Genomic DNA, 27981 nt, shown 5'->3' with positions numbered 1-27981 from the left:
TGTTGTTGTTGTTGGCTGTTTAGGGAATGGTTTAGTCAACAGCCACACAACACAGCTGAGGCTGCACAGGTAAGCCCCACGTCCACACTTGTGCAAGAGCACTGCCATGCCAGGAGCTGTTCAAAACTGGCTTTCAAAATGTGCACGCAAATCACTAGAGTGTGCACTCAACAAAAGACAGACTAACAAGGAAACCCACGATCCTCTCCTGGTGATGTATCCAGGGTGGGACATCCAGAGACAGAATAGTGGTGAAAATCACCAGTGATGCTCTGGGGCACCAGGGGGGGGGGGTGCAGAGAGCACAGCACGCTGCATGGAGAGTGGGCTGGAGGCAGACCCAGCCACTAGCGGCAGAGGCCTCCTGGCCACTTTGCTCCTTGGCAGAGAACCTAAGTGTGATCGTCAGGGGTGCATGGGAGCCTGCGGGGCAAAAGGCACAGAGGCTGGAGAGAGCTTGCCATGTTCCCAAACTGTATGGTGGGTGCTTAGTGGAGAGAGGGACACAGCACCACAGGGTGGGACACAGTTGCACAACGCCCAGGGAAGCCAGTGGGCCTGAGATGGCTATAGGGAGGTACATCCTGGCTCTCAGACAACAGGAACAAAGAGAGGCTCAGGGAGAGAAAGAGAGACCTGCAAGAAGGCCAGAGGGATCATGGGAAGGGACAGCCTTTCATGTTTATGCAATTGGGAGATGGGGGGGGGGGGCGGGCAGGAAGTCCTCTAGGGTGGCCAAGGACAAGAGGCTCTGAGGGCCTCTAGGAGAGGCAGCTGCTCACCTCACAGGCCATTGCCCCCGGCCCCGCCCCCAGCCCCGCCCCTGGCACAGTCAGTATTTGGCAAAGAAGGACTTCTGCTCCTGAGGAGTCTTGGCCTTCTGGGCCTGTTCCATCTCCAGGCACTCAATGAAGGCTGCAGTCTCAGGACCTAGGGTGGTGCCTGGAGGCCACAGCTGCACACATGTGTTGAACAGCTTCAAGTCCTCAACTTCCACCTCAGAGCCCCGGCAGCCCCCAGGGTACACTACCACTGACAGGCCCACCACATCCACATGCAAGGTGAGCTGGTCAGGGAGGTGCCACTCCAGCAGGGAGCTGGGACAAAGGAAGACATGTAGCTGCCAGCCTCAGGCCTCCTTGGGACATGGACCCTGTAGAGGCCATTGATAGCAGCCATATCCCAGTGCCGGCCCGGCTCCTCCTCGCTGAGCTGCCGCTGCGTCGCCCGACAAGGTGCCATCCTGCTGATGCTTCTGGAAGTTGCCTTCATCACCAATCTCAAATGAATGTTCCAGCAGCAATGCCTCAGTACCACAGCTCTCACCTTCACAGCCATTAGCCCCAGCCCTGTGTGCCACTGCCCCAACCCGCAGCTGCTGCCCCAGCAAAAGCACTTTTTTTTGTTTGTTTGTTTTCAAGACAAGGTTTCTCTGTGTAGCCTTGACTGTCCTGGACTTGCTTTGTAGACCAGGCTGGCCTCGAACTCACAGAGATCAGCCAGTTTCTGCCTCCCAAGGGCTGGGATTAAAGGCGTGTGCTACTATCGCCCTGAATAAATAAATCTCTCTTTCTCTCTTTTTTTTTTTTTAAGATCAGGTTGGCCTTGAACTCAGAGATCCACCTGCCATGGCCTCCCCAGTGTTGGGATTAAAGGTGTGGCACCCTGCCCAGCTCTGCTGGGTGTTTTGAACATCCAATTTGATGATGTTTTGAACTCTCTCTCTCTCACTTTGGCTTGCTATATATGTAATAAACTCACTCATTCAAAACAAAAAAATGTGACTATTGTAGATTATTTTCAGAATCATATAAAACAGTGTGACAGGTGGTGACAGCGTGGGAAGTTGGGAACAGTGACTGTGGGCCGTCTTGTCTGGTTGGTGTTCTGCCTCTACCAGCTATTTCCCGACAATGTGACCCTGGGCCTGCGCAGTAAGCTCTCAGGCCTCTCTGATCTGCTCTACTGCAGACTGCAGATGTCCGGACCCAGGACCCTAGCGTACTCAAGGCACTTGAAGGAAGCTTGGTTCTTAGACCAACTGGCCAGTGGTTGTTTGGGATCCATGTGCCTCCACACCCAATGTTGGGGTTACCTAGGTCCTGGGGACTCAAACTCGGGTCTTCATGCCTACAGAGTGAAAGCTCTTACCTACTGAGCCACTTTCCCAGCCTCAAGTTGGATCCTAGAGTTATTCTCAGCCCAAGTCTCGCCTTCTTGGCTCATTTTGTTTCTCCTTGGAGTTCGCCCATACGGTCTATATGACAGTCTTGACATGGTGATCTTGTGTGCCTAAAACCTAGTACAGCACCTGGTCCATATTAACTGTGATCCACCCAGGGATGGGTCAAGCTATAGCTCCCAAGCTGCTCTAGGCCACTGCTGCCTCTTTGCTGGGCTCAGAAGCCACTTCTACATTCCGCAGTGTGGGCGCTGATTAAGTAAATGAGCCTTGCCCCTGCTACCTGCTCTGATCCTGCCATTGTGGTTCCTGCAGCCAGAGTTCCTGCTGGCCTCTGGGTCCTGGGCCTGCGGTGGCTTCTAAGGCCCCTCCCTCCTGGTAATCGGAGTCCAAGGTAGGGTAAAAGGCAGGGTCCAGGTGCCTCATTATAACAGAGGCCCAAAGACGGCAAGTTATTTCCTCATAGTCACTCATTCTGGGAGATGGGACATTTCACCCGAGGTCTCAGGGCCACTGTCATCCCTTCTGGGGAACTCTGCCAGCCAACTAGGTGAGGTCACTCAGCTCTTCCAAGAAGAGTGAAGACAGGGTGGGCTCAGTTTTTGTCCTTTTTCATTGCTGTAAGTACAACCTGCTCCCACCCATGCCTCAGTTTCCCTTCCATGAAAAGAATAATCTTGCTGGGCGTGGTGGCACACACCTTTAATCCCAGCACTCAGCCAGCCCTTTCTACAAATCGAGTCCAGGACAGCCAAGGCTACACAGAGAAAACCTGTCTCTGGGGGGCGGGGGGCGGGGGGGGAACCAAAACCAAAACCAACCTTTAGTTATGATATGTAAACATGTTTTTGTTATAATCCCAGGTACTTCCTCTCTCTGAGTGGGATCATACATTCTGATAGATTTTGTTTCTGTTTTCCTTCACTTAGCATGTTTTCATCCTTACTTTAGCGTATATCAGACTTCATTCCTTTCTATTGCCAAGTAATATTCCGTGATATATATATGTCATATTTTATTTGTCTTATTGTTTGTTTGTTTTTTACGACAGGGTCTCTTTGTGTAGCCTTGGCTGTCCTGGACTCGCTATGTAGACCAGGCTGGCCTCGAACTCACAGCGATCTACCTGCCTCTGCCTCCTGAGTGCTGGGATTAAAGGCAGGCACCACCATGCCTGGCTCTTATCTGTCTTTTTTTTTTTTACTCCCCCCCCCCCCATCTATTTTTTAATGGACAGTTGCGTTGCTTCCACTTTTTCTCTACTATGGGTGACGGCACTGTGGACAACTTTCTGTGTTCACGCACACCCTCATCTCTCTTGGATAAATACCAACAGTAGAATTTCAAGGTCATAGAGTAGCTCCCATACTCATCAGTCTGCTCTTCTGAGCCCGACTTTCTCAGACTCTGAGGCTACTGATTGGGAAACCAGTGGATAAACTCAGCACTTCCAATATCTAGGGTCTTAGAAAGAAGCCCGCCCCTTCCCTGCCCTCCCCCTCCCCCTCTTTAGGCCATCTTTCGAGAGCTTTGGGACAGCCAGATCCCAGCTCCTCTCTGCTTGCCGTGGTTTGGGTGAGCCTGTGATCTGTGACTCCAAGGCTCTTGCTGGTGGCTGTGGGCTCAGGTGAACAGAGTCCCTGAGCAGTGTTTTGTGTCTGCAATTTTTCTCAGCACTCACTGAGAGTCTGCCCTGTCCTTCCCGGCTACACATGCCATTTATCCTTTGGGCACAGTTTCTCGGGCTCTTTCTCTTCCTCACAGGCTGGGTGGGGCTCCTGGTCCCTGTGTGCCTGTTCAGGTGTGTCCTTGGAGGAAGCAGAGAGATGCTAAATAACACCACCTGGCCTGGCTGTCCATAACAGAAGCTTACACAACTTGTCTTTTCTTCCCCCGGTGGCTTCTAAAGTGGCTTTTCCTTTCTTTGTCCTCTGGAAAAAAAAACAACAACAACATACTTTTTGGAGCCTAATAATTAACTGAAGAGTAAACTTTTGCCAGGAAAGGAACCAAAAAAGACGCAAGTCACACGTTTCTCTAATCAGTAACTTTTCTTTAGACCCGACGAACCTAGAGTACCCAGTGGCCTGCAGATAAGAGCAGCTTAGGAGACATGTTGACCACACCCCTAGCCGAGACCCGCCCTCTGTCTGTTCAGGTCTGCAGCCCAGGCACAGCAGCTTTGTGTGGAGACACCTCCATCTTCTTTGGTTTGCTGGCTTTCTGAAATGTTTTCTTTGTCCCAGGCACATGTCCTTTAGCCGCTGGCTTTTTTTTTTTTTGACTGGGTTGCACCAGTTGTGCCAGCCCCATGGTGAGTGTGTTTGGAGGAGGCACTGGCCTGGCCCCATCCCAACCTCCCTCTTGGACTCCATCAGTGTTCTGTCATTCAAGGCTTGGCTGGAGGCTGAGGGGTGAGCTGGCAGACAGCCTAGGCAAACAAGAGCAGCTGGAAAGGAAAGAGGCCTTTCGGGTGGGAAGATGAACCGACCCCCTATTCCATGAGGGCTGCCAGGCATGTACGAAGGCCTCCATCCCAGAAGTCTCTGCTCCTGGTAAGCAGGAAGAGCTCTTGGAGGAACAGGGCTCTGTGCAGGCCATAGCTGCCTGTATAGATCAAGGCTCACTTTTGCAATCGGCCAGCTGTGTGACTTGGGGCAAATTGCTTAACCTCTCTGTCCCTCCGTTTCCGTGTCTACAAATAGGTGAAATGGCACTGCCTCCAGGGTTTCTAAAATTCCAGAAGAAGATATGGAAGCATACTACGTAAACACGTTTGAGACGTTCTGTCTTGCCATTGAAAACCCACGACAGGAGCCAACACATGTCTGTCCTGTGCAAACAGCTCTACTTCCCAAAGGCTTTTCCTAAAACTTTTGTATTCTAAATAGGCAATGGACTGCTCTGTGTGTGTGTGTGTGTGTGTGTGTGTGTGTGTGTGTGTGTGTGCACTCACATGTGCATATGATGTGCATGTATGTCCATGTACACATGGAGGTCAGAGGTCAATGTCAGGTGCCTTCCTCGGCAGCTTTCCAGCTTATTTTTTTGAGACGGGTCTCTCATTACACCCAGGTATCACTGATTTAGCTAGACTGGCTGGCCCCAAGATCCTTTTGTCTTACCCACTCGGCTTCCTCCTCCAGTCCTGGGACTGTGAACTTGGGTGCTGTGTGCCCAGCTTCTATGCGTGTGTAAGGATTCAAACTCAGGTCCTCACGCTTGTGCGGCAGACATTCCTCTATCTGAGCTATTGCCCTGATGCTATGGTGGTACTTTTTTTTTTTTTTAATCATATGAAACAAGCGCTGAATAGAAGTATGTATTTGCGGGTGGGAGTAAGCAAGAGAAAAGCTGCAAGTCAACTGAGCTATGAACAACAGAGCTGGCTGGGGTAGCTTCGTCCTTCCATGTTAGTGAGCTGTCAGGCAGGGAGCCAGAGCCCTGAGTTTTCCCAGAAGCCTCTTGCTGTGAGTCTGCTCCTGCCCCAGAGCACCCAGCACACAGGCAGGTGCAGAAATGGCTGTTCACAGCCCTGGCCACCACCTGCATAAACATCTCCCTAAGATACGCAGAGGCCAAAGCATCTGGCAACAGCTGAGGAAAGCCTCAGAGAGGTGGCCTCCTTGGAGCTGGGTTTCGGAAGCTAAGGAAGAGTTCGTCAATGTCCCACCCAACCCATCCTTTCCTTTGCCTGACCACCTCTGCTTTCCAGGGGAGTTTGCCAGCTGGTCTCTGGTAAGGATCTGCCAGCAGGCGGCATGAAGGATTGGCCAGACCAGCCTGCCTCTGCAGTAATAAGTTATTAAAAATAATAATAAAAGAGGCATTTTAATAATAGAAATGTCGGGTGCGTGCATGCGCACATCTGTGTCTACTAAATGCCAGCCCTCAGGTGTCATTTCTCAGGCATTGTCCATCTCGGTTTTTGAGACAGAGACAGAGTTTCTATTGGCCTGGAGCTCACCAAGTAAGCTAACCTGTTTGGCTGATATACTGGGATTATAACAGTAGAGCTGGGATTGTAGTTAGGCACCACCACACACCATGGCATGTTACCACAAAACACAACCAAGCTTGGTGTTAAGCCAAGCAGATGAGGAAAGATGAGGAAGAGTATTTCAGGCACAGGAAATGACAATAGCTCAGAGGTGCCTAAGAGGGAAGGACACTGGGAACAAAGAAGTTCCTGGCTCTGCTAGTGAGAGGGGTTTGTGGACAGAGCCTGGACACCCACACACCCTTAGAAACTCCCAAAGGATAAGGCAGACCTTGTTTGACTGTGAAAAATAGACCTTTATTTTAGTGCTCACATGTGCTTTGAAAGCCTGCTTGCCTGCTTGGGACCTGACGCTTGCACAAACCAACAGAAGCTGTGAGGGAACGGGGCAGAGGCACGGCGTGTGGTGCAATTCTCTGTGTAAAGCAGAACGTGTTAAAGGCATCAGTGTCATTCTTCCCAAACTTTTCTCTGGGATTTTAGGGGTTCCCAGAGCCTCTGACCTCATCACCCAGAGACACTCCCCCCCTGCCCTTCCCCCCCCCCCCCCCCCCCCCCCCCCCGCCACCGCTTCCAGCTTGCAGGCCCAGCCACGGAGAGGTAGTAGGTGGGACAACTCAGGATGATGACCCTTCAGCCCCCATGTGTTTCTGGAGACAAGTGCTGTGCCTGGGGGTGCAGGCCGAGGAGGAAGGGCCGGTGGAGGTGTGACCCTGGTGGGCAGTGACCGGTATGGAGATTAAGCCTCCTCCTGTGAAATCTAGTCTAGGCACTGGGCAGGCAGCTTGAGGGCAGTCCTGGGACTACATCTGAGGAACCCCAGCATAGGTGAAAAAGCAGGACGGCCCGGGTACAGGCCTGGTGCTGCTGCCTCCTTCCCAGAGGTGCTCTGGGCCTGGGTGTCAGGCTTTAGAAGCACAGGGCCAAGAGACTCTGGAGGTGGCCTTGTCTATCACTACTCTGGTGAAGGAGGGCCAAGCCCAGAAGACGGGGTGGCGGGGGTGGGGGGGGCAGAGTGTGACCCTCCTTGGGGCTTCAGCCCAGGCTGTGAGCCCCAGCTCCCCAGCCTCCCTGCTCTTTCCTCACCTCCTCACCCCAACTGTGTCCTTCCAGATTGGTCCACATTTGGCCTCCCTGACACTCTCAGGTCAGGGCTGCTGTCACAGATGGAGTGCTAGCTTCCAAGCCAGATGGCACAGGCCCTGTTTAAGGGCTCACCTACGGGCCCTGCAAGTAACGGCCTGCTCACTGGCACAGCACAGCACGGGCAGCCTCAGTTTCCACCCTGAAGCTTCTCATGGACATTGAACAGGCTAACGGCCCTGTGAGAACTTAAGGTGTCCAGTGGGGTGGGGTGGGGGGAGGTGGGTGGGTGACCGATGGTTGGAACATCCGGTTCCTTCTTTGAGCCACTGGGCTCACCGTCCCTGGGTGCTTTCTCTGAGGCTCTAGAAACAGTTGAAACAATACAGAGTGCTGACAATGGTTCTCCTCCTCCCCTAGCTCTCGTCTTCCAAGGCCAGGGTTCCCACTGTATTGGTACAGAACATTCCTCACAGCTAAGGGGACAGATGGGGAAGAAGATCCAGAGGAACATGATGGGCCAGAGGTACAGTCCCTTCCCAAGAGCCCCCCCCCCCCACCCCCAGGCAGCCATGTCAGCCTGGGGGAGTAAAGTTGCTCATTATCTCGGGGTAAAGACCAGGTTGAGTTGAGGGTGAGCAGCAGGTCAGGTGGGGCTGGCTGAAGGGGTCGCTTAGGCAGGGCCGATGATGACGTTGCGGTAGCCCTTTACAGCCTTCAGCTTGTCACACTGGAAGTTCACCACCAGCTTGTGGAGGCCGACATCAGTTGGGAACAGGTCAACCCGCACCTTGGCCATGTCTCCTGCTGGCACGGGGTCTGGGCTGCAGAAAGAAAGAAGGTGAGGTGAGAGGCCTGGCTGCCATGTGAAGCCTGGCATCACTAGGCCTTAGGCCTTAGGCCAGGGCCTTGGCGAAGGTAGACTAAGGCCAGTATTAATAATGGGCTCAGCTCACCATGTCTGCAGGGTTGGGCTTCCTAAAGTAGTGTGTGTGTGTGTGTGTGTGTGTGTGTGTGTGTGTGTGTGTGTGTGTATGTGTGTGTGTGTGTGTGTGTGTGTGTGTATGTGTATGTGAAAACACATGCGTGCATTTGAGCAGTACACAAGTTTGGGTGTGTATGAGACAGTATGTATATATGTTTATGTGTGCAAAAGTATGTATTAGGTGTGAGCAAGCATGCTGCTTGTGGGTGGGCAAGCGTATGTGGTGAGCAGGTGTGCCCATGCGTGCTGGCCATAGGCTGGGAATAACATGGGCATGCCCAGTGGCTACAGGAAAGACAACACATCCTGTGGATTATGCATGCACTTGGTTTGTTCTGATTGTGTGAATTACACGCAACGGAAAGAAAAACAGCATGTGTTCCTACATGTGCGTGTGTAGATGTGAATGGGTCCGAAGACAACACCCATGCCAGTATGTGTGTGTGTGCATGTTCACATAGACACACATGTGGACATCTGAGTCCTGTGAGGACTGTGTGGAGGCAACACGTAATGTAATGACTGATGTGTCTCAGGTGTCGGTGTGGGAATGACCTACAGTTAGCATGTTGTGAGAGCTGAAAGGGCACCTGCAGGCGCGGTGGCTTGGAGTTTAGGGTGGGTGGGGTCCAGGTGAGCAAATGAGTAGAGTGGGCTACAGGCGGGGCTGGGCTCAAGGGCCTTGCCTCCTGAATGTAGCTTTCTTTCCCGTGAGACCTGGACGCCCAGCACTTACACTTCCACAGACTTCTGCTCCTTGGTCAGGCCAGCCCCCTCCACGGTGAAGATGCAGCCATACAGGGGCTCAGAGAGTGGGTTCCTCAGGGACACCTCAGCCACCAGTTTGCGGCTCTGCTTGGGTTCCCCCAGGACCTGGAAGGGGTGCAAATGAAGGTTAAGGCAAGGAGCCAGGCTGGACACCTACGCAATTTCTCCCAGTGTTTGCTAAAAGAAGCCGCTGCCAGCCCTGCCATGCCTAGGATGCATCTTGGTGCCTCAGTTTCCTATCTGCAAAACACAGGTGATGGTCAGTCCTCAGGTCTCTTTCATGGAGCTTCATTGAGGCTCCACGTGGCCCTCGGGGTGTACGAAGAGTCTCTGGGTCCAAAGATGGCGGGTCAGGACTGGAACTAAGCTCACTCTGCCCTTCTCTACTGTGTGATACTGGGGAACGCTGCTCCTCTCTGAGCCCTGGTTTTCTGATAAGAAAAACCTGCCAGTTCTTCAGGATGGAAAAGCTAAGGTGTGCAAGCATCAGCAGACTCTGGTCCATAGCTACGAGGTACTCTAAAGCAACTGCATCTGGGGCTCAGGGGCCCCTCAGAAGAGGGCTGGAAGGAAGGATGGTGACAATGGTCCAGTCAGCTTTCACCAAAGCCTCCAACCATGCAGGGCAGGACCCTAGGTGCTTCCTGTGGACATACTTGGATTTTCACAGCGACCCCAAGTGCCAGCACTGAGCCGGTCCCATAAAGGTGTGAACAGGGGATCAGGAGGGTCAGTTAGCATCTTCAGTGGCACCCAGGCGCAAGCCTGGACCACCACGCTTGCCAACCTTCTTTGACCCCGGCAGCATCACCAAGATGGGCACACTGGCCTTTTAACGATACCCGGGTCCCAGATCCCAACAACCACACCCCCACCCCAGGCTCTAGGAGCCTTTCCCAGAGGCTGTAAGTCCTTCGTTCTCTTAGCTTTATAATACCCTCCTTCCACCAGGGCCCAGAGGTGCAGGAATGTTCTGGGCCGCAGGGAAGGAAATGTGTGCATGAGAGGGCTGTCCTGGGGCCCCATCCGCTCCTTACCCGGATCTTGATTTCTGGATTCTCCAGGTAGAGATCTCTCTCAGCCAACACGTAGCTGTTGGCAGCTGGCTCAATGAGGAGCCCCCGCACCTTGATGAGGTTTGACTCGGTCAGGCACTCACTGTACTTCTCGTAGAGGATGCGAAGGGGGATGCTGTTCTCTGTGACGAGGGAGAGGGAGGGCAGTGTGACGTGTGAGTTCTCAACCAAACTGCTGAGATGCCCGACATGCACCACCATGGCTGGATAGAACCCAGAGGCTCATGCCTGCCAAGCAAGGGCTCTCTCATTGAGTTGTTGTTGTTTTCCCAGTTTGCCTCTGTTCCTTCCAGCTGGTGACTTGGCATGTCTCCATCTTCTAGGACCTACTGATAGTCCCTGGATAGATGGGAGGCTGGGGAGAGTTTCCTGAATGGGACAGGGAGGCACCTGGCTGCTAGCAGCTGACTGCCACACGCCATGCCTCTCCCAACGCCTCCCATTTTAGCTTTCTTGACAACCCAAGCATGGTGGCTAGGCTTTGATTATCACCTAGCTTACAGGCAAGAAACCCGAGGCCTGGGCAAGTAAAATGGAATTGCCCTGCACCATCACGCAGCTGAGCATGCCACCCAGGCACCTGAATCGTATCGCCTGCATCACCTGCCCTCTCAGGGTGAACTCATTCCCCAGCGGGCCCACACAGCCTTGACCCATTTTTACAGCCGAAGACTGTGCCTCTGCTAGGAAGCCCTCATCAACTGGCTGTGTGATCCCTCTGGTCCTGGGGTCACCCAGCATATGCAGGGCAGAGCTCTGACCAGAGATGATTGCAGAGCAATGGCAGACAACCGAGGCGCTCAGGGTGGGCTCAGCCTCATTTTTTTCTGGCAAGAAAATGGAGGGTAGAGGGCAGCAGGAATCGATGGGGAAGCAGGATGGTTTGAAGAAGGAGCCAGGAGCTAGGATCTACTTACTGGCTTGCCCAACCCATCCATCCTGTCTCCTTATTCACTGAGACCCTGGGGAAGTCCCTTTTCCTCCCAGGTTCCCTGGGAAACAAGAGTTCCGCAGAAATGGTCTCTGAGCTCCTTGGCATCAAGCCAACCTCACACCATCTGGCAAGCAACTAGCACTCTGACAGCAGAGGCATCCCCTCGCCTTGCTAGACCAGCATTTACATATCCTGCCTGGAATGATTTTCACACACCAGTATGATCCTCATATTTTACAATGTAATTTTTCTATAACTTGCTTTATATTTTTAACCTTGTCATCAGCATCTCACTGCCATCATTATCACTATCAGCAGCATCACCACCACCACCTCCATCATCATCATCATCATCATCATCACCACCTCCACCATCACCGTCATTACCACCATCTTTTGCTAAGGGAAGATTTTCACCATTATTTGCAGCAAGCTGACACCACCATAAATATAAGCACAAATCCACAAAGTTCTGCTTGCTACACTCTGGTGGAGCACTCAAGTCACAGGGACCAGAGCTAACTGATAAGTGAGTGGTCTCGAAAGGGCTAAGGCTAATTAGCACTACTCTGCCCCCTCACCCCAACTGCGGCTCAGGTCAGCAGGAGGGTTGACAAAGCTGAGCAGGGCAGTGGCCTGCTCATTGTTGGTCAATCAGCAGGTGGTGTAGGGTTTAGAAAGCTAGCCAGTGGGGGGCCTTCCAGCTGCATCATCACCGCGCCCCCCCACCCCCAGGACTTGCTCCAGTTGATGACTGGGGAGCAGAGTCCTGGGCTCAGGAGGACTAAAGGCTGAAATGACAAGCCCCACCTTGGAGGCGAGCTAGAAAGAGGAAACAATGAACATTAGGAGGATGTAGCCAAGACCGTTGGCTTTGCCAGAAGGCCAGGCTAAACCAGGGCAAATCCTGGAGAGCCACTGTTCACAGATCAGTAACCAGGCCTTGGTTGGACGTTATGCCCTGTTCTAGAAGATTCCCCTTGGGGATGGTCACTGAACCACACTGACTGCTTTCCTGACCCACTGGTGCTGAGGGAGGAGAGAGAGAGAGAGAGAGAGAGCAGGTGGAGGAAGAGGGAGCATCTGGACTCCATCCAGCTGTCCCGGGCCTGGCTTCCTGTCCATTAGCACAAGGAAGTCCCCAGATCGTATCTTCAAAGAGCAATAAGCAACAACAGTGCTGCCAAAGAGGAAGGAGAATGAGCCTCGGGTTGACCTTGGCTTTGGAAGCCCCCCACGGGCCATGGGGGGACTAGCTGTGCCTTCTAGCCAGAGCCCAGCACACAGAGCCCCTGGCCTGCCTCCCCTGTTCCCTGTGCTGTTCCCTCATGGGTTCCTGGCAGACAGGACACCCTCATCCAAACTGCGGGCCTGGCTGGAGCTCCTGCAACACAACGCAGGTACTCTGATGGTTTCTGTGAGGCCAGGATGAGTTCACAGCTGGGAGTAAGGCACCTGGTGTGTAGGGCTTGGCCTAGGTTCATCTCGTACACTCTGCCTCCCTCAGGGGTAGCTCACGGTATTGGCTGGAGGGCCTTAAAAGATGGGCTGGCCTTTGTGCAAATGAAGGGTCTGTGGCCTCTGTAGGCTATTTTGTCCAGAGCCATAGCAGCAGCTGGTGGCAAGGAGAGTATAGGTATCCAGGCTGGCTAGCCCGTGTAGCCCGGTGATTAACCTCTGCCCCACATTCCTGGGATCTAGATCCGGAGGCATCAGTTGGATCCTTCCCACGCCATCCACCAAGGTGGTGGAGATGCCCTGAGTTGACTCTACCTTGTGTTACCACAGTGGTAAGGCCTGGCGTGGCCTCTCAGTCTCCCTGGGTCTCACGCTGAAGCAGAAGCCCAGCCCCAGGTCCCGGCTGCAGTGATTCCACACCCACATCTGCTCTGAGTCCCCAAGGCTGTCCATCAGGGGAGCATGGTGCTGCCTCAATGGGTTGGGGATGGTCACCTTGCCAGTCTGTGCACTGTGCGCTGGGAAGGTGGCAGAGGCAAAAGCCATGTGTGTTCAGCTGGCTTCAGAGTGTGTCTCGAGATGGTGTTACTGCTGGGACTCGGGCCTGGGGCTAAGGGGATTGGCCAGGCCTTGGAAAGATGAGTCAAGAGCCAGCTGGAAGACAGGCCTGCCTGCCTAGGAAAGCTAGGCTGTGCCAGAGCTGGGTGGAGGGTCGGGGGAGAGGGGGAGAAGAGGGGCTCTGAGTAGGCAGGAGTGGAAGAAGAGAGAGTAACAGCTTGGGCCTCCCCCTACTCCAAGCGGGTCGCACTGGCCGATGATGACCCTTGTGAGTCTGATGGAGTGGCAGGGATGAGTGGGACTGGCCCCATCTTTGCCTTCCCCAAAGGGGTTGACAGGGATGGACTAAGGAGCTGGACTGTGTTCTGGCTGTGGCTAGCTCAGTGTGTGACCTCAGGGCCCAGAACCATTTTAGGAGAACACCAAGGAAACTAACCATCAGGGCTCATGGGAAGATGCGGTAAAACGAGGCAGGCTCAAAGCTCAGTCCTTTCCTTTCCTAGCTACACAACCCTGGGACAGTGACTCGACTACCCTGTGCCTCTGTCTCCTCATCTAGAAAGTGGGTGCAGTGATGGCAACCACAACCCCCCCCCGGAACACAACACCATCTTTCTCTTTGAGACGGAGTCTCACTATGTAGCCTAGGCTGGCCTCAAACTCTCAATCTCTCTGCCTCAGCCCCCTCACACCCCAAGAACTGGGATCACAGGCGTGCTCCACTTCTCTTAGCTATAAGAATTAAGCTGGGAAGACCCCTCAGTCAGCAAAGCACTTACAAGCATAAGAACCCAAGTTCCATTCCTGGACCACAAGTGGAAAAAAAAAAGTCAGTTTGTAATGGCAGTAATGGGAGGTGGGGACAGGCAGACCCCTGGGACTAGCTGTCCAGGCCATCTAGAGAGTTCCAGGCCAGTGGAAGACCCTGTCACATACAAAAAGGTGGATGGTACATACACACACACACACACACACACACACACACACACACACACACACACACACACGCCATGATTCTAAGAACGTGCTTAGAACAGGGCTTGGCCCTGGTGACCTCAGGTAAGGGTCTGGGAGGTGAGATGCCCATGCAGAGAAGTACTGGGTGCTCCAGACAGGCAGAGCCTTACCAGAGTATGGATCCAGGGTCAGGTTGAGGTCCTCAGTGCCACACTCGGGTCCCAGCACCCCGTTGTAGCTGACAGTTCGGGCGCACAGCAGGAGGCGGCAATCGCGGCTCTCAGAGGTGTTGTTGCCGATGTGGGCGAACACGTCAAAGTCGCTGCCCATGCTCATGCTTTCCCCGACGCGGATCCGCATGGCCACCCCCGTCTCCTCCTTTTCTGCCAGTTTGTTCAGGTGGTTGGCCTTGGTGAAGGCTTCCCTCTCTTCGGGCGACCCTAGACAACAGAGAAGAGGACTCTTGATTGTAGCTGCAACGAGGGTCAATGGGAGAGTGTTGGGATGGGGCAAGCTGGCTTTCAGGGGCCTGGTGACTCAGAGCAGCCCCCTTCTCCACACCTCTATGCTAGGAGGAGGAAGGTGTATGCTGCTCTCTACAGCTGAACTCCTATACACCCCTCAAGGCCCAGCCTTAAAAGACCTTTCTGCTAAGAAAGCTTTTCCTACCACTCCTTCTGTTATTTTCTGTTTATGTATTTACCTCCCACCCCGGAAGCACAAGAGTCAGGGTGACGTTTTATTTATCTCCATGCCACACTCAGAGCTGAACCACTGGCGCTTATGAAACAGGGACACAGTGATTTGTTTGTACAGGGACTACACTGCCCAGCTGCCCTTCCCTCAGCATCCTAATGTTGAGGTCTCCAGTGGAAATGACCATTTCTTCCTGGGTTCCATCCACCTCTGTCCCGTGTACCTTTTATTTTTTCCTTCCAGTGTTAGTCGGTACATACCTGTTTTTCATTTTTTTTTAGAAGCTGCATTTATTTTATGTGCATGAATGTTTATCTGCATATATGTACGTACACTATATGGATGTCTGGTGCCAAGGCGGCCAGAAGAGGGAGTCAGATTGGATGAAATCGGAATTTCTAATGGTTGTGAGCCACTAGTAGGAGCAGCATGCACTCTTAGCGGCCGAGCCCTCCCTTCAGCACCAGTCTGTTTTCCTGTCAGTTCATCAGCCGTGAATTTTATTTTTGTTTGTTTGGTTTGGCTTTTGGTTTTTCGAGACAGGGTTTCTCTGTGTAGCCTTGGCTGTTCTGGCTCACTCTGTAGACCAGGCTGGCCTCGAACTCACAGAGATCCGCCTGCCTCTGCCTCCTAAGTGCTGGGATTACAGGTGTGTGCCGCTGCACCTGGCTAACCCTGAACTGTTTGGAGGCCAGAGCATGGCTTATCCTCTCCAGCTAGAGCGTGTTCAAGCGCCCAGTCAGTCTTGCAAAGCCTTCTTTCCCTTACTTATTCGCCATTAGCGAGAGAAAGATGCTGCCTTCTGGGTGGGACTGAACCTGTTACTGGTTTCCAGGAATGTTCTTCATGGCCTCTCTGGACTGTAAGATTTTCTAGCATAGATGTAATCTAACAACGGTCTGTGTATCGCCAAAGACCCCGCCTCTGACACTCCCCATTAATAACATAGCACGCAAAATGGACATGATCAATTTTCCTCTTGGGATGCACATCTCTCCTATAGAGCAGCTATACTCTCCAGTTTTACTAAGAGTCGAATCAATTAAAAAGTGAGGCTTACAAACCAGAGTGACAGGGACCAGGCCATGGCGCAGTCAGTGCTTGTTGTGCAAGTATGAGAACCCAACTTTCTATCCCTAGCACCCATGTAAAAGCCAGGTGAGGTAGTGCATGGCTGTAGCCCCGTGCTGGGGAGCCACGCGTAGGAGGCGCCCGGTAGTTCACTAACCAGCCAGGCTAGCCAACTGGTGAGCTTTGGGCTCAGTGAGAGACTCTGACTCAAAGAAGAAGGTGCGGTTGGAGGGATGCTCAGAGGTTAAGAGAACTTCCTGTTCTTCCAGGAGACTTTAGTGCAGTTCCCAACGCCCACATCAGTCAACCCACAACTGTCTGTAACTCCAGCTTCAGGGACTCTGGCACTCTCTTCTGGACTCCTTGGGCACACACACACACACACACACACACACACACACACACACGCACACGCACACGCACATGCACACAAACATGCACACACACATGCACATGCACATGGATAAAAAATAAAAATACATATTTTTTAAGAATGGAGATCACCTCCGGCCTCCAAATACATGCGCATGTGCACATATCCACCCAGACACACATACACCACATCTATTTATTGCTCTTTCTCTCTCCAGGTCAAATTCTTTTTCTTTCTTTCTTTTTTTTTTTTAAAGATAAATGACCTCACCGTGTTAGTCTTGAACTGATGCTTCCCCTGTCTTAGCTTCCAGCTCAGACAGATTTTTTTTCTTTTTCTTTTCTTTTCTTTTTTCTTTTCGTTTGTTTGTTTGTTGTTTTTTGAGACAGGGTCTCTCTGTGTTAGCCTTGGCTGTCCTGGACTCACTTTGTAGACCAGGGTGGCTTTGAACTCACAGAGATCCACCTGCCTCTGCCTCCCGAGTGCTGGGATTAAAGGCCTGCGCCACCACACGGGGCCAGATTCTTTTTGTTCAACAGTTTTTCTAAACAAATCACCCTTTACTACTATACCCCAATGTCTGCACCTGTTCTTGAGGAGTTTCTTAGACTAGAACGTAATCCATGGGTCTCTGACATACATAGGTTGCTAAATGTAACCCAGGCGTATGCACAAGCCTGATGGGCTGGTAAAACTAAGTGCTTATCTGCAAGGCTAAGCTGAAGGCTCTGAGGATGCAGGCACCTACCCTCTGGGTACTTGTATGTGTGGGTGATGTCTTCCCGGTCATCACGGCCCACACTCTTAGTGCTGATCTTCTGCCCCACAACCAAGGAATTGTTGATGGATTTGAGCAAAGACCCATCTTCCTGCCGGATCCAGTCCACCACATCAGCATTGACCTCAGCGAAGACGAAGGGCGCATCGTACTTGACGCTCAGGTCACCCTCCTTGATGGCTCGCACGGAGACTGGGCCACAGCAGTATGTCCCTGTTTGGGGTAAGAGGGTGGGATGTCAGAGATACACAGAGGGTGACATCAGACCCCTGCATGATTGGACCCCAGGCAGCAGAAGCTCTCAGGACCGGACAACTCTGACCAGAGGAGCCGTTTCCAGAAGGCACCTGGGATGTAGATTTGGGATACAGACTCAAGAACCAGATAATGGCATTCAAATCTGAGCTCAGCCTCTCATTAGATGTATGACTGTGGGCCAGTCAGTCACTTCCCCAAGCTGCGTTTTAATGGGGCGTTATATCTGCATCCACTCAGTGAAGGCTCATGAACCACAGAGGTAAAGTTGTCTGTATAAAGCTTCACCATCTTTGATAAATCAAGCAGGCATCTTAAGGACACCAGAAGGCCAGGTCCACTTCCACCAACTGGGCGTGTTGAGTGGAAATCAATGCCTTGCCACAGCTTGGCACCAGCTGATGCTGAGTGTTGACGGAGTGGGTTTACAGAGACGACCCCTCCTGACACTGTCCATCCCTAGTGTTGGGGGCTAGGGATGGGTGGAGATATTCATGGGACATGGTCACAGCAAATGAAAACTGAAGTCACAGGAATATCACTCTGGGATATGGACAAGGCTACAAAGAGGCCGCCTACTGCGGACAGTCACCACCCATTACACAGACCCTGTCCAGCTTCCAACAGAACCTAAGGTGACTGTAGATGTACAAAGATGCTATCTTTAACTTACTGAGCTCTGGCAGTTTGTTCTCTGATAACACTGTGACAAAGCATAGGAGCACTTACAACTGCCACCAGCAAGAACCAGAGACCTGCAGTCCCGGATAGCAGGAGCTGTCACCTACACTGGCCCCATCACCAAAACTTGCTCCACAAAAAAACAAGCGTTACCATGCAATAAAGTGGGTTTTTTGTTGTTGTTGGTGGTGGTGGTTGGTTTTTTGTTGTTGTTGTGGTTTTTTTTTTTTTTTTTTTTTTTTTTTTGAGACAGGGTTTCTCTGTGTAACTGTCCTGGCAATCCTGGGCTCGCTTTTGTAGAGCAGGCTGGCCTCAAACTCACAGTGATCTGCCTGCCTTTGCCTCCCGAGTGCTGGGATTAAAGGTGTCCACCACCACACCTGGTGGGTTTTTTTGTTTGTTTGTTTGTTAGTTTCTAGAACTTTGTATAACTTTGATGCTTTTTGAATCTCTATGGCTTGGATTCTGTACATTTAAAAAATATTCTTTGTTTTTGTTTTTGTTGTTGTTTTTTGAGACAAGGATTTCTCTGTTCAGCTGTGACTATTCTGGACTCTGTGTAGACCAGGCTGGCCTCGAACTCACAATGATCATCCTGCCTTTGCCTCCCAAGTGCTGGGATTAAAGGCATGCACCACCATGCCCAGCCTAAAAATATATATATATATATTCTGAAAGGATGTCCATGTGCTTTCTTAGACCTTTCTTTGGTGCCTTCTGTCTGTCTGTCTGTCTGTCTGTCTGTCTGTCTGACATATACAAACATCGCATTCGGAATTGCTGGAAGCGTGGGGGAGTGAAAACGCTATTTTGGGAGAGGGTAAAGATGTTGCCTTTTCTTTGTGCTTGTTCGCACCTTCCCTAAAGAAGCACACACTACAAACACACCGATGAGAGGCTGCCACCGCATTGCTGGCCTTGGGTTAGCATCTCAGCCCCAGCAAACTGCAGCTTCTCCATGCCAGCTTCTCTATGCCAGCTTCTCCCACAGGGAGCGCTGTCCCTACCCACCTTCGCTCTTCTCCTGCGGTGTGGGGTCAATGGCCTGCCACCCCTCATAGCCCGGCTGTAAGTCCGGCCTGGTCATCCAGGACTCCACCCAGCAGTGGAAGTTCCTAGTGGGGGACAGAGGCAGAAGATGGGCAGTTTTTCTGTCACTCCGCATAAATCCTACTCACCATGGCCTATAGGAGACCAGGAAAATTCTGAACCTGCCTCTCTGGCCTCCCTTGGAGCTGCCTCAGTAGAAACCTCCTTAGTGGGCACTCACTCTTGTCCTCTGACCTTCCACTATCTCTGAGCCCTTTCAGCCGCTCCAGGTCACACTGACCAACCTCTCCATTCCTTGGTTCTAGCTCCTTTCCTGCCCTCAGTCCCTGCCTGGTCCGGGCCCCCTCTCCACCCCACCTGAACACACCAGCCCTCGCTTCCTGATCCAGCCCTGGTGTATGGGGTTGGTTCAGTCCGCTCTCACTCGGAAGCCCAGCCAGGATGCCCAGCTCACACCCCAGACTTCTACCCGCTCCCGGTTCCTCCTGCCGTCCCTTCCAGGCCTGTCTGTGGTTCGCCTGCCCGTTCCTGCTCGGCAGGCGAGGACCCAGTTCAGTCATGGCGTCCCCTCCCAGCCTTCCCCTCTCACCAGATCATTTCGCTCTTGTTGTTCTCCAGCTCCCCGAACTCGTTGCGGAAATACTCGATGAGCAGGTTGCTGTTCTGGTCGTGGGCCGAATAGTAGTTGGTCACCACTCTGGTGGGGATACCGAGGCAACGCAGCACTGGGGGTTGGACGGGGGTGGGGGGGTGGTTAGGGGGAATGAAGAAGGGTCCACATTGTTGCTGAGGCTCTGGGGCAAAGCTGCTCTGCCCAGGCCTCCATAGGCCTGTACCCCAGGGGCGTACATTACTGACCAGGTGGTGAAGTTATGTGTCTGCTACTCCTGTCCAGCAATGGTGCCAACCTGACTGGTCACTCTGTGCCCACTGTGTCCCTCTCTCATCACTTTAAAATACAAATAAAATCTTCGGTGGCCTCCGTAGCACTGGACATCAAAACCAGAACTCTGTTGTGGCCACTGATTCTTTTAAAAGGTATTTTACATTATTATTGTTGTTGTTGTTGTTAGTTTGGTTTTTGAGACAGGGTTTCACTGTGTAGCAAGAGCCCTGGCTGTCCTGGAATCACACTGGAGACCAGGCTGGACTCAAACTCACCTCCCTCTGGCCTCTGACTCTTGATCACCTTTTTGTACACTTCACTCCAGCACCCCTCTAGCCTGCAAACCTCAGGAGCAAAGGGCAGATGCTGAGAGAGGTCAGAAAGGGTCAGGAACCAGGGAAGGTGGAGCAAGGTGCTAAGTGCTTTGTGTAGGCTAAGCTCAATTCGGCAAGCACAACATAAGGACCAGGGCCAGAGTCCCGAGTGACCCTGCCTCTGCTCTGCTTTAAATTTGGTTTTGAGACAGGGTCTTATGTAACCCTGGCCAGCTATGTAGTCAATCATGACCTTGAACTCTTGACCTTTGAACTTCCTTTCTTGGCAACCTCCCCCCCTCCATTTCCTGTGTTCTGAGATTGCAGGCAGGCACTGTAACAGCCATTTATGCTCAAACCCAGAGCCTTATCTATCTATACTAGGTAAGGTAATCTACACTCGAGCTGCAGGCCCAGCTCTTTGCTTTCTTTGTTTCTTGGCAAGAGCCTTAAGCCCACTAAGCAAGCAGGGTGTCCCTGAGACACACTCAGCCCTTACTGTAAAAGGGATAGATTCTCAGAGTGGGAAAAAGAAAGTAAATGGCTAAGAGAAGAAACTAGACTAAAAGTCCACAGTGAACACCAGCCACGGGGCTCCTGTTTCACTTTTCCTTTTGACTGACTTTGAATCTTTGAAGGGGTGGGGGCGGGGGGGATGCGGCCTTTGCTCTACATTGGCCCTTGAAAGAGCTTCCCCAGACGGCCCTGGCTTCTAGCCAGGAGACATGGGGGGGGGGTGGTTGGAGTGGGGAAGGGCAGCAGTGACTTGCTACCTTTTGCCTGGTTCCTGTAGCTTCAGCTGAAGCTGGCGTGAGCCCTAGGCCTTCTTCCACATACAATGCGCCTCTGGGTCCAGACAGGAGAGGCTGGGTTGCCTGTTTGCTGTCTCTAGAACGTCCTGAGAGATGTCATCACTACCGGTCTAAGGACATGGGGATTCCCCCTGAGCCATACATACCTGGTCCAGGGCCAGACTGTGCCCAGAACCAGCTGTGTGACCTTGGGCAAGCCACCCTCCCTGCCCCCACCAACCCCCACCTCCCCCCCCCCCCCCCCCCCGCTTGAGCTTCCATTTCCCACTGGGGAAGAGGAGCTAACAATAGTAACTTGGTAGGATGTGGTGATTCAGAGAGAAGCATGGGTGGGGCAGTCTCATCTATCTGCCCAGTGCCCAGAGCAGCACTGGGAGGTACTGTGGGGCAGCCAGCATGTCACGTGCTCTCCAAGGCAAACATCAGTGTGATGGATGCTGCTGAGAAAATGCCTAGGGAGCCACCAAGATGCCCTGGAACCCTTGATGCCCCCCTGGCACTGTGGCCTAACCCATTCTTGGCCTGAGTCTGTGCTCAGTGGCACTGTCCCAGGCCTTAGGGCTCCCTGTGATCAGTTTATCACTGTTGTCTCTGTTTCTCAGATGGAGAAACTGAGCTTGGAGACACGGATTCTATGGCTTAAGTCTACCTAGAGACTGAAAACAGTTAAGCCAAGCATTGCTCCCTGCGTCTCTGAGCCGTGGAGTTGATTGAAGTCCCCTTGTCTCTTTACATACTAGCCTGGAAGGCGGCCACAGGCAAAGACAAAGGTACCTAGGTCGGAGCCTGGGGTACAGAATCCCTTCAGGAGGTCCAATAGAGAGAGGTGTCTTAGGCCCTAGAGAAAAGGGTCAGGGTATGGGCTCCATGGGAAGAAGCGAGGCAGGAAATGGGCTAACAAGCTGCTATGTTCTCCAGGTCACGCGGTATCTTTTGTTTTGTTTTGTTTTAGTTTTTTGAGACAGGGTTTCTCTGTGTAGCCCTTGGCTGTCTTGGACACCCTTTGTAGACCAGGCTGGCCTCAAACTCACAGCCATCCACCTGCCTCTGTCTCCTGAGTGCTGGGATTAAAGGTGTGCGCCACCATTGCCTGGCTGGTCACACGGTATCTTAACAGTAGAAACGGTACTGAAATTGGGTCTGCCTGTGTCCCCCACGGGCCTCCTAAACTAGTCCTGGGCTGCCCAGCGGCGGCTCACCTGTGCAGGCCACAGCCGCAAACACCCAGCACTGCCCATATTTCACGTGCTGGCAGCCGTGGTCCTTCCAGCGCCGCAGGATGTCCACGCTGCCGATCCAGGCCATGGGACTGATACCATCTGCGTAGTTGTTGTCCCAGCGGCCCAGAAGCACTCCTTGGTCATCATTGCAGTTGACCTGGGGTCAATAGAGCATCATGGCAGACAAAGCCTGGGCCGGGGTCAAAGTCAGGCCATGCCAGGACGACGGACTGTGCCACAGTGCAACAGATGTGGTGTCAGGGGTAACTGGGGGGGGGGGGTGCCGTCAAGGGCTCAGGAGACAGAATCCTAGCAAAGCCATGGCCAAGAATCCAATTCAGGGTCTGAACCTGCCCTGTGAATCCAGGGGTCACCCCTAAGTGGCACAGTGTGATTTGAAGTTCACAAGCACCCACGCTGGCCCCCACATATCTCTGAAATGCCCACTGCTTCCAGAATAGAATCCAAATTCTGGTCTATAACTCACAAGGCCCTGGGGGCTCTGGCCCTGTCCACCTGCTCCTTCTGAACCCACCCACTTCCCTTCCTTACTCTACCTCAGGGTCTGGGCACAGGCTGGGCTGCCTGTTCTTCTCAGTCAGCTGTGGGACCACACCTGAGGGAGGACCCTCAAGCCGCTCCCTGTGGTGGGACCCTGTGCTCAGACACTCACACACCCTGTCTCCTCAGCACAAGCCTCTTGACTTAAGGCTGTGCACTCATTCCTCATGTTTCTTTTCGCTAGTGTCTGTCCCCTTTCATCCACTCACTAGAATAGAGTTTTATGGGGTTTGGGATCACATATGGTTTAGACCAAACTTTACCCTAGCCCCAAGGACATTAGAGGTCATTGATCAATATTTGCTGGGTGAATGAATTATATTGGGAACCTCATCATCCCAGAACCTCCCCCCTGCCCCACCCACCCCCACCCACCCCTGTTGACACACTCACCATGCCGCTCACCACGCGGCCCACGTAGATGGGACTGTTGCGGCGTGAGCAGTCCCGGCCACAGTCCTTCAGGAACTTGGGGTTCACATCCAAGAGCATCAGGCAGGCATCCAGGATCCCATCCTCAAACTGTGTCCAAGCAAACAACAGACCAGGGAGCTGGGAGTGCCAGTCTCTCCAGGAAGCTGTCCTGCACCCCCCCACAGCTGCAAGACTCTCTCCAGGAAGCTGTCCTGCACCCCTACACCTGCAGGAGCCCCACTCCATCTCGCTAGCAAATGGGAGTCCAGCTGATTCTGGGCAACTCCAGGATGCCAGCTGCTGAAGGCCTGGGAGGGAACAGTGTGACATCTGGGGGCCCCGTGAGTAGGAAGAGGGGGAGGGGCATGCACATCTGGAACCTAATGATTCTCTGGCCTGCCTCTCTGCTCCATCTTGTGGTGCTGCTCTGGGCCAAGCCTTGTCCCAGTTTGCCCTTCCAGGCTACCAAACAGCCCTCTAGGGCTTGCTGTGGCTCCCTATTGCCATCAGCCCGATGCTCAGAGATATTGTCCACCAGGGTTTCCCTCATCTCACCCCTTAGGGCTCCTTTACCCACAAATCCCTTCTCGGGCAGGATGTACACTTTTCCCCACCTCTGAGTTTGTCCCACAGAGTTTGCCCTCCTGTACGGCAAACTTGTACTTGTTCTTCAAAGCCCAGCTCGAATGCTTCTAGAAGGCCTCCCCGACCACTAGGGACAATGAGGCCTCCTTTCCCTTAAGTCTTGGCAAAGTAGAACCCTGAAGGTCCCAAGGCAAAGATGTGACCCTGTTTCTCAGAAGAGAATGCAAAGCCGTGGGAGCCAAGGTTGGCTTGTGGTGGGATTTGTGTGTCACAGGGGCATGGCTCACTCACTGCCACAGCCAGGCCGCCCGTGCCCGGTTGGGATCGTTGCTGCTATGATCTCTCATGAGGAAGCTGTGGTCAGCATGGCTCTAAAGCATACAGAAGGACTTCCCTACACTCAAGGAAGGTTTTCTGGGTCTGAACATCAGACTCTGACCTAAAGACTGCAGGGAGACAGCTCAAGATGAGCTCCACCCCAGGAGACCGCCCCCCCAACACCCCAAATACCGGGTGCTGTGGTTGTGCTTTGTATATTTTCTCTACAGAGTCAAGAGGTTTTCTGGGAGGCAGGGTAATGGAGAAAATGAGACCTGAGGTTTGCAGAACCAGCCCTGCCTGGGAACCGGAAACGACAGGACAGATAGTCGCCAGCTGTCTGTGCCCAGCCCAGCCCAGCCCCCACAGCCTTGCACTGGCTGGTCTCGATTTGTGAGGAGCCATGACCTGATGCCGGTTATTAATTTCAGTCATTTATGTGTTAGGCTTGTTTGTTACTGAGCAGCGGCTGACTCAAACAGATGTTCACAGGACAGCAATATCGGCATCCCTGGCAATGCCTTGAGAAGGTACACTCCACCCCTACCCAGAACTGCCTATCAAAAGCTAGGGGCGTGGCTTGGCCTCCTGGGCTTTCAGGTATCTCCTGGAGGCTCTCCTTAGGAACTATGGTCCTCACCCATTTCCTGACACCTGCTGAGCTCCCACTGAGCTGTCTTTTGGGGCTCTTCACTGCCCCCTCCTTTGAGAACCCCAGCAGGCTTCATTGCCTCACAGACTCTCCCCCTCCTTTTCCCACCCTCGTCCCAGGGGTTCGGCCTCTGCTGTGTGACCTTAGGCAAGCCTTAGACCTCTCTGGGCCTGCAGCTCTCTGGGGCACCCTGCATTCTTAACAGGATGGAACGGGTTACTCGGCAACCCACTGGCATCTTGAGACCTTGGGCTCCCCAGACACAGGCTGGCCCGCGGTCCCCGTGAGGGGCAGGCACCGTCCTACCTGCCCAAAGTTCCAGGGCACACTCTTGATGAACTTGGCGGAGCCCTGGTAGATGAAGCCCTGTTGGGTAAGGACGTATTCCCGCCGCTCCACCTCAGACTCCAGGTAAACAGCATCCGCTGTGGACAGAAGGAAGGGGCCTCGGCTTGAGCTCGCAAGCCAGGGGCCCTGCAACGCGGCAGCTGGGAGCTGAGTCCCTGGTCCCAAGGCCCTCTCATCAGGACACATCATTTAGAGACAAGGCTGTCAGAGATCCACCTTCCCAACGTGCCCAGAGCTGTGCTGAAAGCAGAATACGCATGAAGCCATGTACTCCCGTGAGTAAACACGGGGAAACTGAGGCAGCTGAGAAAGCTGACATCCAAATAAGCAATGGGGAGAGCTGGGCTAGGAAGTCCTTGGTCCTTGGTCCCAATGATCATTTTTTTAAACTTAATTAAAAATTTTTTTTGTTTTGTTTTGTTTTTGTTTTTCGAGGCAGGGTTTCTCTATGCAGCCCTGGCTGTTCTGGAATTCACCCTGTAGACTGGCCTTGAACTCACAGAGATCCACCTGCCTCTGCTTCCTGAGTACAGGGATTAAAAGTGTGTGTCACCAATGCCCAGCTCTAATGCTTATTTTCTTTTTGCTTTCTTTTTTTGTTTTTGTTTTGTTTGCTTTTTGTTTTTTGAGACAGGGTTTCTCTGTAGTCTTGGGTGTCCTAGACTTCCTTTGTAGACTAAGCTGGCCTCAAACTCACAAGGATCCACCTGCTTCTGCCTCCTGAGTGCTGGGATTAAAGGCGTGTGCCACCACGACCGGCCTGACGCTTATTTTCAATGTGACCTGGACATCTGAGCCCACCTCAGCACCTCTTGGGTTTGCCTGAAAGGTGTGGCAGATGCAAGGTGCTGGGAACAGAAGCCTAACCCAGCCTAGGAAGGTGCCAGGAAGACACCAAGGAAGGCTCTCCATAGTCCTAAGGAGGTGGAGTCTGGCCAGCTTTGGGGTCTGGGAGGCTCCCTGAGTCATGGCTGAGGAGGCTGGAGGCTGGCAGCATGAGATGAGGACACAGGTGCCAGAGCTTTGTCCCAGAGACGATGTGGGTTATGGTCTTCCCTGTGACTAGTGGGGAGGAAGGAGGGCCGAAGAGGCTGAGGCTTGATGGTCAGGCTGCCTTAATGATGTCTGCTTCAGAGACAGGGAAACTGAGGCTGGGAGGGGAAACCTAGAGCCTCGTGATGACTCTGGAGAGCCCTTAAGGGCCTGGCAGGGGGTCTATTCTCTAAGAATCCTTCCCTCCACCAGAGAGAAAATTCAACCATGGTTTATGTCTTAACATTACACAAGCTTACAAAAAAACTTTTTAAGCTGGGCGTGGTGGCGCAATCCTTTAATCCCAGCACTCGGGAGGCAGAGACAGGCGGAATCACTGTGAGCTGGAGGCCATTTTGGTCTATAAAGTGAGTCCAGGACAGCCAAGGCTACACAGAGAAACCCTGTCTTAACCAAAAACCAAAAAAACCAACCCAACCAACCAACCAACCAAACCAAAAAACCAGAAAACAAAAAACCAAAAACGTTTTTAAAAGGCCAAGTCTCATGGATCCCAGGCTGACTTCCACCGCCGTATGCAGCTAAAGGTGACCTTGTATTTCTGATCCTCCTGCCTCTACCTCTTGAATGCTGGGACTACAAGTGTATGCTACCTTCCTTGCCTTGTTTTTGAGGGCTAAGGATCAACCCAGGAGTTGGAGTATGCTAAGTTAGTACCTCACCAATTTAGGCACATCCAGAGCTCTTTTTTTTTTTCTTTAAAAGAAACTAAAATATTTTCAGGATGTCTAAAAGAATGGCAAACGCTAGTCCGTGCTGGACCTGCTGGAGAAAGAATCCTAGGGGGATGCTACAAGGCAAGGCTATACTAGACCTCCAGAGATCTGTGCAGTGCCCAGCATCTCTGCATCGCAGGGAGGAAGGTGAGTGTGTGGGCACCCTGGGCACAATGCTTTCTGGCTCCAGAATTGGGGTAGGAACAGGGGCTGGGGTGGGGACATTAGCTTTACAGTACTGAGCTCTGTGAATACTAAAGAAAGGCAAGTAAAAGATAGAGCATAGCTGAGGGTTGCCACACGGAGTGCGGTTAGCACACGAGGTGTTAGGACCATGGCTCTGACTTCTAAGGAAATAGAAAGCACTGGGGACATGGATCCATACTTGCTGGTCCTACACGGTGGCCTTGGATCCAGGGAAGGGACTCCCATTTTCAGGCAGACCCAGCCCTTTCCCATCTATCCTAGAGATTTCTTCCCCTTCAGAGCCCAACTTCCTGCCTCCCCCAGGCTCTGCCATGTGGGTCACCTTAGTCATTCGTTGTACTGGTTGGCTGGGACCCACTCCAACCCTCAGGGCAGGGCAAGGCTGAGCCAGAGGAAAGGGGACATCCCCGGGAGCTGCCCTCTCCCTGCCCTGAGCTCTAAAACTCTGTGGGTTGGCAAGGATTCTTGCTTCACCCAAACAAACCGTAGTTTGTCTCAGCAAAGGCACCTCTGTTCTAAACAATCCCTGCATCATGTGCCCTAAAAGACACCCCACAGGTCACTGGGGGATGACCTCAGGCCAGTTAACGGGGCACTGGGCAGATGCAGTCCACATGTGCAAAGTACAAGGCATTTGGACTGTCAGAAAGACTGGGCAGCTGCGTTCAGAGCGCTGTGCACAGATCTGAAGAAGACTGTGGGGAAAAACAGATTTTAGCCGACTAAACTATGTATGGTCCTTCTGTGGCTTGGTTTGGTTTTGGTGCTGGCGACAGAACCCAGACTTTCAAGCACGCTCCACAAGAATTCAGCCACTGAGCTCCATCCCCAGCCGTCTCTTGACTTTTTATTTTGAGACAGGGTCACCCAGTTGCCCTGTCTGGCCTCGCACTCACAATCCTCCTGCCTCAGCCTTCAGGTATTAGGATTATAGGCCTGCGAAACCAGGCTTCACCTTTCACGTTTGATAGAGGCCACCTTGGAAATAGC

General features: G+C 52.7%; 1 protein-coding gene and 1 pseudogene across 2 annotated transcripts in view; both read right to left on the bottom strand.

The window, feature by feature from the left end:
* Positions 1 to 295: 295 nt before the first annotated feature.
* LOC311593798 (ER membrane protein complex subunit 10-like) lies at positions 296 to 2483 on the bottom strand (annotated as a pseudogene). The gene is made up of 2 exons: positions 2466 to 2483; positions 296 to 1378 (listed from the first exon to the last, which is right to left on the bottom strand). The product of its transcript is annotated as an ER membrane protein complex subunit 10-like (transcript).
* Positions 2484 to 6454: 3971 nt separating this feature from the next.
* The window catches only part of TGM2 (transglutaminase 2), a 30998-nt gene continuing 9471 nt past the window's right edge, over positions 6455 to 27981 (bottom strand). Inside the window, exons 4-13 of the mRNA XM_084776408.1 lie at positions 24974 to 25092; positions 23092 to 23220; positions 22117 to 22294; positions 19495 to 19630; positions 18867 to 18970; positions 16890 to 17132; positions 14172 to 14441; positions 10056 to 10216; positions 8987 to 9123; positions 6455 to 8089 (exon numbers count right to left, since the gene is read on the bottom strand). Coding sequence (XP_084632534.1) covers positions 7939 to 8089; positions 8987 to 9123; positions 10056 to 10216; positions 14172 to 14441; positions 16890 to 17132; positions 18867 to 18970; positions 19495 to 19630; positions 22117 to 22294; positions 23092 to 23220; positions 24974 to 25092 — 1628 coding nt within the window. The 3' untranslated portion in view covers positions 6455 to 7938. The remainder of the gene's footprint in view (positions 8090 to 8986; positions 9124 to 10055; positions 10217 to 14171; positions 14442 to 16889; positions 17133 to 18866; positions 18971 to 19494; positions 19631 to 22116; positions 22295 to 23091; positions 23221 to 24973; positions 25093 to 27981) is intronic.

This window comes from Acomys minous (assembly GCF_964271855.1).
Source record: "Acomys minous genome assembly, chromosome: 3".
Taxonomy (NCBI): Eukaryota; Metazoa; Chordata; class Mammalia; order Rodentia; family Muridae; genus Acomys; species Acomys minous.
This window is presented reverse-complemented; position numbering and strand designations above follow the sequence as displayed.